Source organism: Dermacentor silvarum, chromosome 1 (assembly GCF_013339745.2).
Source record: "Dermacentor silvarum isolate Dsil-2018 chromosome 1, BIME_Dsil_1.4, whole genome shotgun sequence".
Taxonomy (NCBI): Eukaryota; Metazoa; Arthropoda; class Arachnida; order Ixodida; family Ixodidae; genus Dermacentor; species Dermacentor silvarum.
This window is the reverse complement of record NC_051154.1, coordinates 111,570,164-111,588,419: the sequence shown is the minus strand read 5'-3', so window position 1 is coordinate 111,588,419 and position 18,256 is coordinate 111,570,164. Positions and strand designations below refer to the sequence as shown.

At 42.9% G+C, this 18,256-nt stretch overlaps 1 protein-coding gene across 1 annotated transcript in view; it reads left to right on the top strand.

Annotated features, from left to right (window-relative positions):
- Positions 1-18,256, top strand: part of LOC119435085 (synaptopodin-2-like) — a 116,641-nt gene that overhangs the window by 31,707 nt on the left and 66,678 nt on the right. Inside the window, exons 2-4 of the mRNA XM_037702043.2 lie at positions 8,839-8,987; positions 13,272-13,533; positions 15,507-15,641. Of these exons, the coding sequence (XP_037557971.1) occupies positions 8,839-8,987; positions 13,272-13,533; positions 15,507-15,641 (546 nt within the window). The remainder of the gene's footprint in view (positions 1-8,838; positions 8,988-13,271; positions 13,534-15,506; positions 15,642-18,256) is intronic.

Here is an 18,256-nt window from a genome sequence, read left to right as displayed (position 1 = left end):
TTTTATCAAAGTGAGCGATCGCCCTTGTACATTGCAGCGAGGATCGTCACACAGAACGCGTTGAAGAGCTCCCTCGCGACCAATCATCACGCGAGGCGTTGTTGGCTATTCCAATGCGAAACGCAAGAAGGCTTCGTAAAAGCCATTCCTAGCTGCAGGCGACAAAGCAAGGTGGCCTCGCGTCGGCAGAGTCCAGTACGGATGCGAAGGCGGAGCGAAGATTACGGGTTATGTGGCAACTAGATGTACCTTGGAAAGCACACTCCAAAGCACAGAGCTCATGCCGGCTTGCATAAGTCTTACTTTTCTGTTTGCTTCAAGGAAGTGCGCTGTGGGAAGAGGTGGGAATGAGTGCGTCCGAAAAAAAAAAGAATTAAATTCTGAAGTTTTACGTGCCAAAACCACGATATAATTATGAAACACGCCGTGGTTTGGGGCTCCGAAATAATTCTGACCACCTGGGCGTCTTAAACGTGCACGTAAATCTGACTACACCAGCGCTTTTGCATTTCGCCCCCATCGAAATTCAGCCGCCGCAGCCACGATCACACCCACGACCTCGAGTTTAGCAGTGCAACGCCATAGCCGCTAGGCTGTCGGGGCGAGTAAGAGTGCGTCTGTGCAGGCTATTATTTGTAAGCCTATCACAAAACCCTTTCAGTTTGCGCTGTCCATGCACTAAGAGAGATAAAAATCGAGGGTTTGACAGAATACTGTCTGTTTTAAAAGTGGCATGATGAAGAAAGAGAACGCCGACCCCCAAAAAAATGTTAATGAAAAGTTCAAACACGTATCCAGACGGGAGCTTTGTTTACGTATTTGAACGTATTTTAGTTTTCACTAGTTTCTTTCCTAATCGGCGTTCTCTTTTTTTGATCACTAAAAGCCATTCGTCCAATAAAGCAGCGCAAGATTACTGCGATGAATTGTGGTAAAATCACGGCTGCACTTGTACCGTTGTCAACACTGAGAACAATTCATATGCGAGATTCGAGGATTGAAACCATGAAAATTGTTTACTTAGGATAAGTAATCTATCCATAATAAAAAATCGGTTTGATTATCCATCTATTCCAGCTATACATTTAAAACATTTAGAACATACAGCATTGCCGGTTGCTGGCTATTTCCCTATTTTTCCCCTATTTTTCTAGGTGTAAGGTCAGGGCAATTCAGGCAAGTCAAGAAGTGAACTAAAGATAATGACAAATTACACACTCTAAAAAAAGAAAAGAAATGAGCTGCTATTACCGGTGCATTTATACAAATCAGGGCCAACATTCACAAAAACTTACGCTAGAATGTTCCGTAAGAAACAATTTTAGCCAATCCGGATTCCAGACATATCATTAGCGAAGGCGGCCAGCCAATGGCAAAGCGAACTTATGAAAGAAAAGGTGTGTGAATCTCGTCCCAGAACACTATCGTTGAAAATTCATCAAGACGAAATACAGATTTCTTTTCCGTACATAATTAACCTGAAGTCCCATGCTCTTTTTTGAGGTGTCCTTTGCTTTTTTTGTGGACACCGTTTCCTGTCCGTGGAGCATGCTTCCTGTTCACTTAGTCTACGTGCCAGAAAACCAAACAAACCGTCTGCACACACTCTTCATTGAACAACGTTATAAAATTCGGGACTCTCCGGGTACCGCCCTAAAACGTTACAACTATTTTACTCATTACCTCGCTGCATGGTACGTTCCGCTGCGTAAGAATGCTCAAAGATAAGCGCTTCGAGTGGTCTTGATGCCCGTACAGTGATATATTCTAAATCAGCACGTTCATTGCATGCTGCAAAAATATATTTTCGTCGCCGTATGAATTTGTGTACAACGGTTTAATAAAAGTAATTTCCCTTCCGATCACGTCATCACGGGTAAACTCAATTTCGCGGTCCCCCCCAAAAAAAACACTACTAATAAACACATTAGGTGTTACACAAAGGCTGATTTACATCGAATTAACTAAACTTAATCACGTCTACTGACCCTTTCATGAGCACCTACTCATCTCGAACAGTGGAAGAAAGCTGGACCCTATTTAGATACTTTCTGACGTCTGATTAACGCCTTTGTTCTTATCCTCACTGGAAAAAGCAACAGATCTATAGCTTGGTACAATGCGCACCTTCAACGTCTCAACAATAAAAAGAAGTGATTGTACAGACAGGCCAATAATAACAACAGTTCGTAACAATGGCTACGGTACAAAAACTGTGATAAAGACCATCAGTTGCTACTTAAATCAACCTGTCAGTAGAGTTACACTCATTATTTAGGGTATCTGCTGTTAATGACCCGTCGCGTTTCTGGTTCTCAGTGAACCCTCACCACTACCCTAATTCTTACTAATTCCAGTGGTGACACAACTCCCGAATCGCAGTCTGCTCAGGTTCTCAATGACGTTTTCTATTCGGTATTCGTATGTGAAGACATCGCGTCATGCACATCTATACCTGCACGACCTAACATCAGCATGTCTGATATCGTCACTGACGATGCTGGAATTTTCGTCTTGTTAAATCGTCTTATGGCATTGTTCAAATGGCATCTAACAAAACATTACTTAAGCATTCAGCAGAAGGTCATTTTCGTGTGCCATCAGCAAGTTTCACGCTATCATTATCTACTGGCTCTATTCCTAACGACTGGCGAATAGCGTAGATTATCCCGATGTTTAAATTTGGAGATCGATCTTCATCACTAAATTATCGGCCTATATAGTTTACCAGTACTATCTGCAAACTTTTAAAACACGTTATGCACTCACATGTCATTAACTTCTTTAGAAGAGCATCGTATATTACACAAAGACCAGCATGCTTTCCGAAAGGCTCATGTGACACTCAACTGCACAGATTTATTAACGATCTGCATTTATCATTTGACGCTGGTCTACCGACTGATGCCATTTTTCTCAATTCCTCCAAATCGTTGGATAACCATCAAAGCATTAGAACCTCAAAAGCCGGTTCTAACGTGGATTGAACCATTCTTAAATTCCGGGCTTTGGTACACATCAATTAATTGAACTCTAACTGCAGTTGAGTGATGTCTGGCGTGCCTCAAGGCAGTGTGCTTCTCCCGCTGCTTTTTCTAGTATTTATTAAAGACTTGTCTAACTGTATTACGTTCAATATTAAACTATTTTCTCACGACTGTGTTGTATACCGTAACGGATCTTCCGATAACGGCAGTGAAGCCCTGCAAAAAGTCCTAAACACAATAAACACATGGTGCAAATCCTAACTGATGTCATTAAACCTAACAAAAAGTAAGTTTGTGTCTTTCACTAACCATGCTAGAGCAGTGACCTCATAGAATGTATATACTAATGTTATCGATCAAATCTCAACTTACAAATACCTTGGAGCTCACCTATATCTTGATCTAACATGGAATCACCACATAAACACCACAGTGGACTCGGCTAATTGTACTCTTGGCATTATTAACGTAATCTTAAGCATGCCCCGATAAACTTACGTAAACTAGCCTACGAAACAGTAATTCGTCTTAACCTCGAGTACGCATGAGCCATATGGGATTCCCGTCAAACTTATTTAACTAATGACAAAAAATCTCTACAAAACCGCGTGACTACGTAGCTTTCTTTTTTCTGATTATTCATATCACACCAGCGTTACGTTGTTGAAAACACGTGCTCAACATGCACCTTTATCTCTTCGCCGTAGAATCGCTTCCATCTGCCTATTTCATAAACTGTATCATCACCCTTCCTTACACGGTGATCTTTTTCAGGCAACACCAGCACTCTTTCCACAACGTGAGCATCCTTTCTAATTGAAACGTATCCGATGCAATGCGCCACGTTATGGCATGGTCCTTGATTCCCCGTAACATTATCGACTGGAACAGCTCGCCATGTCACTTTGCCACACAGTCTGATGTTCAACATTTCCACAGACGTCTACTTACTGCTGTAACATCCTAAACTTTCACATGCATTTTTTCTTTTCTCTCTTTTGTCCCTCGTTTTTCTTCCCCCTTTTGTAATATCTCAACTGAGGGCCTCTAAGAGTACCACGAATACATAAACAAACAAACAAATAAATAAATAAAATAAATAAATAAATAAATAAAGCAGGAATAATAGCCGGGTTCCCATCTTCGTTTTTTATTCACGTGTAGCTCGCTCTCTTTTTAAGAAATACCAAGAAAGAGTGCTCATCATCAAAGTGGCTTTAAAAGCATGGCCGTAAAATGGATGGCTCCGCCAGAACCTAGCCGGGAAACCAGTACACGTGCAAGAATTTTCGAATATCGATGCACGTTCCCAGACGATGAAGGTGACAGTCATTACAAGGATTTGCCAACGTATCATGATCGGAGGAGAGTATACGACGTGAACATAAGTGTACAGAACGTAAATGCGCTTCCACTAAACGTCAAGGACCATTTGCCAGCCTTACGTGCTTTGCCGTGTTTTCATCCCAAAGGACATAATGTGGTCGATCATCTCCGTGATATCTGTGTCATAAAGCTTTAAACTATAAGTAACGGTCCCATGGTTTGTCTTTTCTGGCCATTCTTCTTGTTATGAAAGGCGACTTTTGCAATATTGCGTACACTCGACTTCTACCTAAACAGATTGCGGCAGAAACCATCGAAGGGGATCGCCAATGTCGGCGATAAGTACTTCGGTTTCTCTCTTTGTTTGTTTCTTTCTTTCGATCTTTTTTTTTTCTTTTTTTACATACGGCATATCCCCATGCCATCCGTGAATCCGAAACCTTACGGATCCATCAGCCGGCACACGAAGTGGCAGTCTCACTGCCAGCCACAATGCCAAATGATAGTACGATGAACTTTATCTTGTTGTAATCACAGCACCCCAGTTGAAACCCATTGCATCGCGGCGAGGGGGGGGGGGGGTGCTAGTGCTGCTTGGGGGGAGGGGGGCAAGTGCCCCTTTTGCATCCCCCTGTCGACACCCATGGCCAGCGCATACCTAGTGGTCCAAGTTGAGTATCCTCCCAGATATGGCCAGAAACATATGAACCACAAAGTGGGGGAAGAGCTTTAAAAATCTTCAGTTATTTCTGTCCGAATCATGCGGCCACCATAAAATCTCCTCCACAGTCACAATTATTGAACCTATTTCTGAAGCTGCTCTAGCTGATTCCAAGTTGCGCCTGCAAATTCCCTAACTTCAACCCCCCACCTAGTTTTCTGCCGTCCTCGACTGCGCTTCCCTTCTCTTGGTTTCCATTCTGTAAGTCTAAGAATCCACCGCTTATCCATCCTACGCATTACATGGCCTGCCCAGCTCCATTATTTTCTCTTATTGTCAACTAGAATATCTGCTATCCCCATTTGCTCTCTGATCCACACCGCTCTCTTTCTGTTTCTTAAAGTTAGGCCTAACATTTTTCGTTCCATCGCTCTTTGTGCGGTCTTTAAATTGTTCTCGAGCTTCTTTGTTAACCTCCAAGTTTCCGCCCCATATGTTGGCATCGGTAGAATGCAATTATTGCACAATTTTCCTTTCAACGACAGTTTATTTATTTATTTATTTATTTATTTATTTATTTATTTATTTATTTATTTATTTATTTATTTCAGGAGTACTGCCCACCTCTCACATGGGGCCTTATGCAGGAGTGGTTAGCGTTATTTAAACACAAAAACAGATTTGAAAACAAAGAGAGACAATTCTAGAAGCGCAACAGGAAAATTTGCCAAAGCAAGTCTACAAAGCAGGTACTAGGGAGAACATGATTCATTCCACGAGTACATGAAATTGAAACATTAGAAACTCTAACACTAGAAATTAAACAATTCAATAGCCTTACGCGTTCACGCACAAAAACAGGGCAGAATAACGGCAACAGACATCTCTTGAAAAACATCTCTGCAACGAGTGAACATATAAACAGCGCAAGATAAACTTGCAAAACATTACGCCTTTCGAACACCGAAAGATACACATGACACCAAGCAAATTTTTTTAACACACTGAAAAAGTACTAGGCAATAAAACGTACATTGAAGCATAGTGCGCGCGCGTGCGTTAAGCGAGGCCAGATAGGAGGAGGGGGGGGGGCATGTACGACGAAGTAAGGTCAAGTGGATTGTTGTCGCAGCTTTGCCAGGAACGACTCAACAGCAGTGCAGTTCACTATATCAGCAGAAAGAGCATTCCATTCAGTAATGGTGCGCGGAAAAAAAGAATTTTTAAAAGCTCGTGTCTTGCAAGAATACTCCCTCAGTTTCTTTGGGTGCTCAGATCGCGTGGATCGACGATTAAAGGATTCTATGTACGTGTCCTTGTTTATGCGCAGCTTGTCATGATAAATTAAAACATGGTTTTTAAGCGATCATCCTGTCTTGTCTGCAATGTATCCAGGTTAGCGTTATTTAAAAGTGCGGTGGGCGATGTAAAGGAAATGTAGCGATTGTAAACAAATCTAATTGCTTTCCTTTGAATCATTTCAAGCTTTTTAATGTTTTCTTGGCTATGCGGATCCCAAACCACGGAAGAGTACTCGAGAATTGGACGGATGTAAGTTTTGTACGCAATCAGTTTTAATTTTGGTGTGGATTTGCGCAGAGACCTTCTCAGAAATCCCAATTTCTGCATAGCTTTCCTTTCGATGTAAGCAACATGCTCGTTCCACCTAAAATCAGTGCTAAGTATAGCGCCCAAATACTTGTAAGTATCAACGAAAGATAGTTTTTGGCCATTCATAGAATAATCGTATTTTTAGGGAAACCGTTTACTCGTCATTCTCATAGCCACCGTCTTCTTTTCGTTGACCTTCATTTGCCCGACTTCACACCAAGAAGATATATTGATTAAAGCTGTGTTTAAGAGAGCCTGGTCGTGTGGACTGCATATTTCCTGATAAAGGATGCAGTCATCTGCAAATAATTTAATAGTAACCGGAATATCAAGGGTGATGTCATTTATGAATTTTAAAAAGAACAGTGGCCCAAGCACTGAACCTTGAGGGATTCCTGACTTCACCGGTCGTGGATCGGAGCACACATTGTCGATAGTGGCAGTTTGACTTCGATACGAGAGGTAGGCCTCGATCCATGAAATTAAGGTATCATTTTTCAGTATAGGTTTGAGTTTTGCCAAAAGTTTGGGATGGGTAACGCGATCAAACGCTTTTTCAAAGTCTAGGAATATCATGTCACCCGCCGGGGTGGCTCAGTCAGCTAAGGCGTTGCGCTGCTGAGCACGAGATCGCGGGATCGAATCCCGGCCGCGGCGGCTGCATTTCGATGGAGGCGAAATGCAAAAACGCCCGTGTGCTTGCGTTGTAGTGCACGTTAAAGAACCCCAGGTGGTCAAAATTAATCCGGAGCCCTCCACTACGGCGTGCCTCATAATCAGAACTGGTTTTGGCACGTAAAACCCCAGAAAGAAGAAGGAATATCATGTCAATTTGACCTTGTTTATCTAGAATAGCTGCAATATCGTGAACAGTTTCCAGTAGTTGTGTGATAGTTGAGAGTCCTTTACGAAAGCCGTGTTGTCGGTCATTGATTAGATTATGTTCTTCGAGAAAAAGTGACAGGTGCTTGAATATGATGTGTTCTAAAACCTTTGCGCATGAGCACAGCAGGGAAATAGGTCTGTAGGAAGAAATGAGGGTAGTATTTCATGTTTTGGGTAAAGGAACAATTTTTGCAAATTTCCAATCGCTGGGAAGCTCGCGCTGAAAAAATGATCTCTGAAAAATAATGCACAAAACTTAGAGCACCATTCAGCATACCTCACCAGAAATGCGTTAGGTATGCTATCTATACTAGGCGACTTTTTTGGATCGATATTAAGTAACAGCGAAAAGATTCCTTCCTCAGATATCGAGATGTCACTTATTGGTGGAATATCATGAGGTGTTTGGGGGCATGGCCTTCTACCATTATCATCGGTAAACACTTAACAAAAGAATGCATTAAATGATTCCGCAATTACTTTTTGTTCGTAACAATAGCACCATTTATACACATATTAAGGAAGCAGTTCTTTCTAGGAGAAAAGTGCTGCCAAAAGTTTGCTGGGGACGAAAGTAAGAAGTTCTCTAAAGTAACGTTATAATAATAATCTTTTGCTTTTTTAATACTGTCTTTCAACTCTTTGCGCACGACACTGAATTTATGCATGCACGACGGGGATGGGATCTGATGATGTTGTTTTCTTAACTTTTTCGCTTTTCTTCCCAAGCGAACCATTGGCATAGTAATCCACGGGCGAACATTTCTTATAATCTTTACTTTTGTTGGTACGAAGTCCTGACCGCATCGCAGTACAAGGTTCTTGACAAAACACCAAAAGGCGTCAACAGTACAAGTGCTAGACTCAGAAAACGTGGAAAATCGAGAAAAATGTAAGTCAAGTGTGTCTAGTATTTCTACGTCATTGGCACGCGAGAAGACCGAGACCACTCGCTCTTCCCGCTTTGTTTTGGTCACTTCATTCAGTTTAACGCCCATGCACACTAATTTGTGGTCTGATATTCCATCAACCACATCGATACCCGACACGCGACGTAACATGCCACTGTTGAAAAGGCAGGCGCAAGACCGGGGTAATAGAAGATCGCAGGGAGAGGCCTTTGTCCTGCAGTGCACATAAATATAGGCTGATGATGATGATGATTTCCGAAGCGTGAAAGCGTTCTTCTTTCGTGACCTCCTTGTGGCGATTCTGGAGTGGTTTTCTTCACCGAAGAGGTTGCCAGATAGCTCTTCGGTGCGGAATGAGAAAAGTGATGCGAAACATTGGCTCAGTGCATGTAACACTCTCTAGCGGCCTGCATGCTGGCCCTTCACTGACCGGCACGTCTTTCTCTTCTCCACGCAGACGCGGCGCAAGAGTAAAGCCTACCAAGTGCTGCTCGAAGGCGACCAGCTGATCAGCATCAATGGGCAGCCATGCGATAACCTTAGCCACGATGAAGCCATGGCTATTGTTGAGTCCGGCTGCCCTGAGTTGGTCATCCAAGTGCGCAGGTTAGTTTCCACCAGCGTCCTTCACCCTGTAGTGAAGGCATCAAGTTATCATCCCACTTTTCTATGTTTACCGGAAAGCCAAAAAAAAATCTCCCTCCTTAAATATTGATAAAATTTATCCAAAACTAAGCATCAACGCCTTCAGTGCGGCCGCCGTGTGTTTCGACACCTCATCGCAATGGTCTCCCCTAGTTCCCATTTGTTCTTAGTTGGGCAGTGCGATGGAGCCAGTAATGGCGACTTCTTGTTTTAAAGAGCCAAACTAGATAGAAAATGAGTGGGCCTAAGCGAAGGCTTCACAGGAGTACGTCGCTACGATAGGGGGCTTGGAAGAAGGTCATTGTTTCCCAAGCTTCAGACAACACTGCCTTCTCGTCCGCGTGTTCTCGCGGCTCAAGCCGAGAAGACGAAAGCGTGAAGAGCATCCACTCGACATACAGACATACAAAAAGCGGCCGACGTTCAAGTGTGCCTCTTTCTCAGAATGGGAGCCGGCCCCATCGCATCTCTAAAACCTAACGAAGTGATCAGGAGATTGCTTTATATATATATATATATATATATATATATATATATATATATATATATATATTTCTCCTTAATTGTTCACCGTGCACCTCGTAGCTTTATTTTGACTCAATACGCTCTGCTCCCTAGTCACGGAACACACCTCGCAGGCATTCTCGGGAAGCAATTCGGGATTGTGCCAACAGCACGTCATTGCAATAAAAAACATTCCTGCATGTGCAGGCAGGCAGCAAGGAAATGGCAACGCGCATTGAAATGAGAAGCACCCGATGTGGAGATTCACGACGACCTTGCAGATTGTTGTTGTGAAATATGAAGTGTAAATTAAGGTTGTATCTAAGATAGTTGCAGCAGTGCCGCTTTTCTAGATACTGCAGCAGCCTTCATTTCTGTGCTGTAGGAATGGCGCGTTGCGCACATGGGATTACGACATGTCATTTGCGACGCTTAGCAAACAGGCAGACTGTCGAAAGTAATTTTCAAGAGCCGGAAATCACCCTTTCCTAATATGTTCCCCCTAATATTTCCCCTTGCTGAATTTTAAAAAAAACTGAAACTATAAAAAAGCAAAATTCAAACAGGGCATTATCATACGCTCTCCAGTTTTCGTCGAACGCGCCTGTTTTCGTGGAAGGCGCTTTTGATCGCTAAGCTTTCTCGACGCATAAGCATAGTATAGCCGTCGCTGCTTGCGTCAAAGAGCGCTTGCGGCACCACGAAAGTTATACGCTGAAATTACGCGGATTTCGCTGAAACAGTTCGAGCGCATCGTTCAAACACGGTTGCTGGTCGCGTATAACTTAACAAAGGAACGCGTGCTCTGGGCTTCCCTCTTTGAACAAGTACAACACTTCGCTTGCTTATGATTCGTGTTTTCTTCATTATTATTTTGGTGGTGTTGTTAGCCGACCTTCAAATAAATATTTTCCTGCTCTACTACGCGTACGTGCTTTCTAAAGTTTGTTTGTGTTTTGCGTTTATTTGAACTTTTGCGAGGCGTTTTTCAAACAAAAATATTAACAAAAGTTCGTCCTGTTAACTTCACTTTGTATTTCTTATCATCGTGTTGCACTTTTCATACGTGGAATGAAATTCCCCATTATGCAATGCTGTCAGACACGCGTCGCCGATGCCAAGAACCCGTGATGGTGGCGTTCTAAACATTTTGTGTTTTTTTACCAATAACATCCGCTTTTTAATATCTTCACACAACATCGCACAGAACTACACTCATGCCCGCCGTGTTTGCCTAACGGCTATGCATGGTGTTGCGTTGTTAAACACGAAGTCGCGGGATCGAATCCCGGCCACGGCGGCCGCATTTCGATGGAGGCGAGATGCAGAAACGCCCGTGTACCGTGCATTGGGCGCACGTTAAAGAACCCCAGGTGCTCGAAATTAATGCTTCTGAGCACTACGGCGTGCCTCATAATCAGATCGTGGTTTTGGCACGTAACAATTTAAATTATTTAAATTACTTACATCCATCTTTAAGCCGATAAAAAAAACTCTAAAATACCTTCCACATTTCGTTAAAAACCAACTGTGAAAAATCGGAAGCCTACTAATACAGCATTATCTGTTGGTGCGAACAATTAGCAATTCGCACCTCCTCTTTGCTTTAAGACGGATCATCATCAATATTTATATAATGCACCTAGCACCTTCGTGCATGGGGCGATGTTAGTGTTTGAAATTCATCCCTATATTACTTGCTCATTACTGACGACATAACATTCTCAAAGATGATTTACCGCTGCTTAGTACATACAGGACAAACGGCCGAAATAATAGCTTTGACTAGGGAATTTAAATGTATTAGTAGTTGAATTTTTCCAAAACGCTAACTTGTCATGAAGCAAACGACTAGTTGAAGTTCACTGTTGGTCCTGCTCTGTGCCATCTTTAATTGACGCCTGTAAATAACGCTTCACAGTTCTTATAACCAACCAATCCAGCTTTCTTTTTTCATTACTACAGTAGTAATGACATGTCAGCACGCAGGTCCTGCCAACATACTTTGCCATACCGCTTCTCCTCCCAAGACAAAAAAAAAAAATTAGAAATGTGCACTTATGTGATGGATTAAAGCACGACAGAGGAATAAATAAATAAATTGATTAATTAATTTGTAAAAATAAGTATCCTTGAGCTTAGTTTTTATATCATCCAGCAGTTATTTCTCGCATAAATTTATTAGGTCTATACGGCACCATGGTGACATGGTCCATTCCTGTCAGTCATAATAGAAGGCTTAAAAAAAGTTGGATGAAAAGTATCTGCCTCTCTGCTCATGATTTCTATGCCGTCTGAGAAATCAAGCGAGAAAGAAATTGTCAAAAGGTTCTCTGGGATCACACCCAGTTTGATATTTTACAATATACAAGGCAGGACAATTGTTTGTTTTAAACGCTCTTCATTAAGTTGAAGAGGAATAAATAAATAAATAATAAATAAATTAACAAATTTATTATTTAATTTTTATAAATATGTATGCTTGAGCTTGGTTTTTATGTCATCAGAGACGTCGACGTAGATAGGGGACACGAGAATGAAGAGAGGGAAAATCGGCAGAATGGTGGACGCGCAGATGTGAATGTTCACCACGCATTTCAAAGCGGCCACGCATCCACTTGTCCCTTATTAAGAACCACAGCAGCGCTCTTGTAGCTCTGTGGATAGATTCACTTTTATTTATTTATTTATTTATTTATTTATTTATTTATTTATTTATTTATTTATTTATTTATTTATTTATTTATTTATTTATTTATTTATTTATTTGATTCTGCCAATATTATGACATTTCATGGTTACCTGATGCCTGAGGCCAGGGTATCTACATATTTCAGCCAGTGGATGGTTTGCAATCTATCCTAATGAGTCCACCATGGAGAAGGAGTGTTCGGGCGTCGAACGAAGAGCATACAGACAAAGCCTGCTTTCTAGCTTAACCGCAACCGCAAATTTTGCGCGTGGAGTACGAGTGTGTGTAAGTGGATGTAATATGGTAGTCGTTGCCCTTGTTACGTTTAAATCGTGTGACACTCATTCCGGTTTAAACTGAGCGCACGCGCTGCCACTTTCCGCTTCCCACATAACCATCACACAGCTCGAAAAAAATCTTCCTTATTCGCTGATTTACACCGCACAGTGGTTGCTTATTTCACCTAATGTACGACGTTTTATTCTGTGCTTCTTTTCCTTGTAATTTGCATTAATCACGTCAGCCATTCTTTCTGATTGAATGAACGAGAATTAAGAACCAGGTCACCAAGCCTGAAAGACATACGTGTGTCAACCTGTAAAACATACCTGTCAACCTCCAATTTAATTCTTATGAGATTATATCTCCGGTCAGTTATCCACCATCAATACTGTGATTCTCGTAGTAATATGACTTATAATTTTGGGGTTAAAAAACCCCAGGTGGTTCAAATTATTTCGGAGTCCCCCACTACGGCATGCCTGATAATGATATCGTGATTTTGGCACGTAAAACCCAATAATATTTTTTTTAATCTTGAGTGCCAAAGTCTATCGCAACACAGCCTTCCTCTTGGTTAGACTGATCTATTTTGCTAGATTCTCGAAATATATTAATGCGCACAGTTCTCGAGGCCGGGACCCGTACAAACAGGCAGTACAGGTCCATAGCGGGACCAGGCTATAGTATTTTGCTCGTTTTCAGAGTTGAATCTGCGCGAGTGTGGAGTATAGGCGGCAACGCTTCCGATTCCGGTGTCATGTGTGCAGGGGATACGAGCAGAACAAGGAGAACGAGAACAAGCCGAAAGACAACCCGCACCCGAAGACCGAAACGCAAACCGCCGCCGCGGCTCCAGTTTGGACAGCACCGACCGGAAGCTCATTCTTTCCGAAGATCTCTCCGACCGGAAGTAGCGCCTTTTCGAAGGGCCTGCTGACCAGTACGAGCGCTCTTCCGAGGACCGGCCCGAGCCTGAAGGGACCGCTCAGTGACCTGGGAAACATCCCGAGGCCTTTCGTACCCTTTCAGGTGACACGCGGGGAGCGTAACGGGGACAGAGGAGAAGGGGGGGGGCTGATAGTTTTGCTTGTCTTTTTGTTCCTTTCTTCTTTCAAACACACTTTTTTACGTCCTCCGCATTGAAATGACACTCGTCTTACCTCAGCGATAGCAGTTCTTAATTAAAAATTTTTTTGTTTTGACTGATTTTTTTCGATTAATTTATTTCATATTACACAGCCTTTCTTAATGCACTTGCCGTAATTGTGCAATAAAGAAATAGACCGGCGTTCATTCGAGCTGAAAGCCCCTTATTAGCGCACATACTCGATAAGTAGGGTATTATTATATGTGGTCGTAATATGAGCATGCAGACAGTTAGGATTATCGTGATTATTATTCACAAAAACTGGTCTTGCATAAGAGCTTTACGTTATTGGACGCTTGATCGCCCGAAGCTTTTGTGAAACCGAGCCACTTTTTTTTTTCTTTTTTTTTTCCGTGCGCGGCTGCCATAGCCAGACGCGTATACTGAGTAAATAACTCAGCTTTCGAAAACCGTTAAATCTCGGGGCTCATGTTCACAAAACAGCGTGTAGCGAGCATAATATTGGCGGAGGCGACCGCACACAGGCAAGAAGGGCTTATAAACTTTCAGCCTTTGTGAACTAGGCCCCAGATGTAATTACAGGGTCTAGTAGAGGCCACGCAAGCATATATATATATATATATATATATATATATATATATATATATATATGAAGTTTATTCTCGTCGGCTTGGCTTGATTTCATCGAAGGTATCGGTAGGCAGTAGAGATAAGTATTTCTTTTTAAGGAGCAGGCAGATGGCAGTAAAATTACGTTTCTAATCAGGACCGGTATTCATGAAGCACTTCGTAAGTTCGAGAGATTTTCAAGAACAAGACCTGTCTAATTGTGATAGAGAGGATAAGTAAAGGCTGCAGGTTAATGACAAATGCAAATGAAAATCATTGTGAATCTGGCACCAGATACCGTTTGCAATTCATTTATTTGATTATGCAAAACGCAAAACAATGTTTTGGTTAAAGATAATGCAAGAGCTAAGGAGTATCTGGCGCCGTATTTGTGCGCCCACAATTCCTTACATAATGTCAAGAAAATGTGTGTGTGTGTGTGTGTGGGGGGGGGGGGGGGGGGGGCGAAATCAGGGAGGCAGCTTGTATTATGTTGAATCCCGTACAGAAAGTACGAAAGGTTAAATGAAGGAATTGAGAAAGACATCAGAGGTATGCAATGTCCGTGTGGACGGTGGCCGAACAATCAGAGCGCCGCTGCCAGTGCCCGGAGTTATGTTATACAAGAAACTCTGCATGCAGATATCTGCATCTTTATTCCTACGGTACTACTGTATGCATTTTATAGACGCACAATCTGATTCACCTGTGCGGGCACATACGCACTTGTGTAGATCAATTTCGGATGTACAATACTTGCACGTCAGGCAGGTAGTATATATCGTGACACACAAAAGTGTCGCATTCGTCTTTAAGCATCTACTGTGTTTAACATACGAAAACACTTAACATACAAAACAAAAAATTGCTTTGTTCCCTCTGTACTTCTAGTTGTTTTTTTTTTCTTTTGAACTTCTTGCATTGCACGGAAGGTAATTTTCAGAGAAGCGTCCATAAGTCCAGTAATTCGGGACATAGACTTGGCCATGGAGCTTTAAGATGTAAACAAGCGTGGTTTCAATAGGAGAACGTCGTTTGTCCCGAATAATATATCGCACGGGTCACTAATCAAAATAGGGATAAGGAGATAGCTTCTACGGGCCTAGCCGCGCTCTAGCACAGAGCGGTATTGTTTCTTTTTTGCTGCCGAAACATTTACAAAATGCACGCGAAGTTCACCCTATGTGTGGCTGCGGAAGTCAAAATTTGAAAACATCCTAGCGAAAAAAAAAGAAATGCATACTATAGCCTACCTAATGGTTCTACTTTTCCATGTACAATGCAGGACAAGGGTCCCGACACCATGCGCGAGGTAAAGAGTTCGGTGGAGCACATCAAGGACCCCTTCTCGGGCGTCACCAAGGAGGTCCGCACCACCATCGAGAAGGAGTCCCAGGAGACGCCTTCATCGCTCTACCGGGTAAACTCTTCTTCAGATGGCGCATTCCTTCTTGCAGGACAGCAGTCACATGCATACACATTGAAACATAAACACTGTCGTGCGTACGCCCGTCTTCTAAGTTATTGCAGACCTGTGAGACCCGCTTGTCTTCCTGGCGGGACCATCATTCAACGAAACCCAAAACACAAGTCTAGTAAGTCCTTGCAATGCTGAAGTAGCAATCATTTTTGCTATGAGAGCTAGCGCCCTCGCCGTTCTAGTGGAAGAAAAATGTCGAGTGAATTCATCATAACGGTCGTGCACATAACGGTAGTGCACAATGTATATATTTGTTCTCTAGGCGTACAGGTTAGAAAAATTGTCTTTGCCAGATAATAATGGTAATAAAGGGTGGTTCAGGCAAATACCAAAAAAAAGAAAAATATAGGCGGACAGTTTGCCCAGCCAATTCAGTCCCGTTTTGCGTTCAGCCAGTTCGAGCCTGTGCACTGACCTTTGCATAGTTTGTTCGTCCCGTGTGGCCAGTGTTTACCGATGAAGGTATTAAAAAAATACCCTCTATTTTCACCTTAGGCAGTCGGTCAGAAGAGGATGCGTTGCATTACGTGACGTGCTGCACAGAACTCGAAAGTTGTCCCGAGGTTACTAAATTTGCATGCGTAAGCCAAGCCACGTGATAGCCGCCTGTTGCGAAAATATACAGTAAGTCCGAAGCAGCGCATGAACTAAAGGCCTGACAAAATATGCAACAGACAGGCCAAGACAACAGTCAAGCCAAGAATGACGGCTCTGCCAGACCTTCCCGTTCCAAGCTCGTCCTGCGAGTTCAGTCAGCTATCAACGGCACGGCGAAAGCCGGCATTTGCTGTACTTAAGCTACGGATAGTGAGAGTGTCCCAGATAATATGCAGTAGCGTTTTTCTTATTTTAAGAAAGTGAAGCCTTCTATGAATGGATGAAACCCAGGACACCATGTTATTAGCCGTCTCAAGAAGCCTGCGGTGCTATTGTGTTCTCCTTCAATAAAATGTTAGCACATATTTTCAAACCAAATTTCTAGTGGGTAACCGTAAAGCCACTATGAAAATACGTAGGTTTTTGAAGCAAGCTTGAAAACATCAGCTTTAGTCTTTTGCAGCGGACAACCTTTTGTGTAGCTCCTTCCTTCCTGTTTAAAGAAGAACCCGCAAAATTTAAGGGGGAGGGGGGGGGGAGGGGGTAAGAAAGGAAAAAGCTCATGTGCGCACCACACAGAATTGTTTCTCTCCAACAGGCTGCGAACGAAGGGAACGCGCTCCATGCTGGGTGCGGACAGTATGGCCACTAAATTCTTGATAACGCCGAGTCAATTGCCTCTGGCATCACTAATCGATTTTCACATTCAGCCTATACTTGAAGACAACCTGGTGGCTACTGTCTGTGCACTACTGCCAGTGCAGCGCTTCATCAACACTCCTAATCTAGTTCCACATAGGTTCAGCCAAGTAAATGGAACATTTTTGCAAAAATATTCCATTTAGCTGCTATAACCCAAGCGAAGCGAGGTTAAGATGTTCCTCTTCCTTATTCAGACTTAGGTGGAACGCGATTTAAGGTGTTATATAGCAGCAGTGAGAAGAACCTCGACCGATGAAATGGGCCGACGGTCAAGGACATTCGTCCCACATACGTTTCACATAGCATAGCAAGTGGAACATTATTGCAAATATCTTCAACTTACTCAGTCAAACCTATGTGGAATGAGATTAAGAGTGTATAGACGGTTTTACGCGCGCGATAACAGTGGCGAGCCCGGTGGCCCCAAGAGGCTTCTGTCACGTGCCTTATCAGTCTACTACGCCGAAACGGAGAACGCTTGTTTTTGAGTTGTTTCTATGTACGGAAAGTCCCTTATTACGTTTTAACGTAAAATAAAGGCGTATAATGTCTCAATACCATTATATATATTTGTACAACTTGCCGCAAACTTCACCATGTCAGTGGGCATAACCAGAAGCCGTCCAGGGCCTATGTTTGTAAACAGCGAAAGTGTCTATAGCATAGAAACAATGAGTAGTGAATGGATTTGTCGAACCCTTAGGCTCCGAAGCACGTTCCACCTTCTTATTTTAACATAATCTGCCTTGGAAAATTCATTGTATGCCAGTGATTAGCCTCCTTTAGCGTTTAATTGTTACCATCGTACAGGCTTTAGTACACAAGTTAAACAACTGCTTAAAATATAGTGTGAGCGTTAACTGTGCAGTTCATCATCGTCTTCATGTGTATATACCCATCCTCATAATCATCATAATTTTGTCGGGTTGGTGTTCGTGGGCTGTCTCGCGCTGTGTAACAATACAAGAGCTCTGCCTTCGTCCCGGGCGTCGTCTCACAAGTGGTGGAGGTGCGTTGATTTCCTCGTCCTCTTGCTCTATACCGGTCATTCCTGGAGCACCGCTCTGGTCGACGGTTGCGCTCGCCAACACCAGTCATGGCACAAACCACCGCATCCACTGCTGCCACCACCTCAGCTCCGCCAGTTGGTCCTATTTGGTCCGTTACCGCACCGCAACGCGACCCTCAGGTTTTTTCTGGCCTTCGCGGCGAAGACGTGGAAGACTAGCTTGACCAGTAGGACAGGGTGAGCGCTT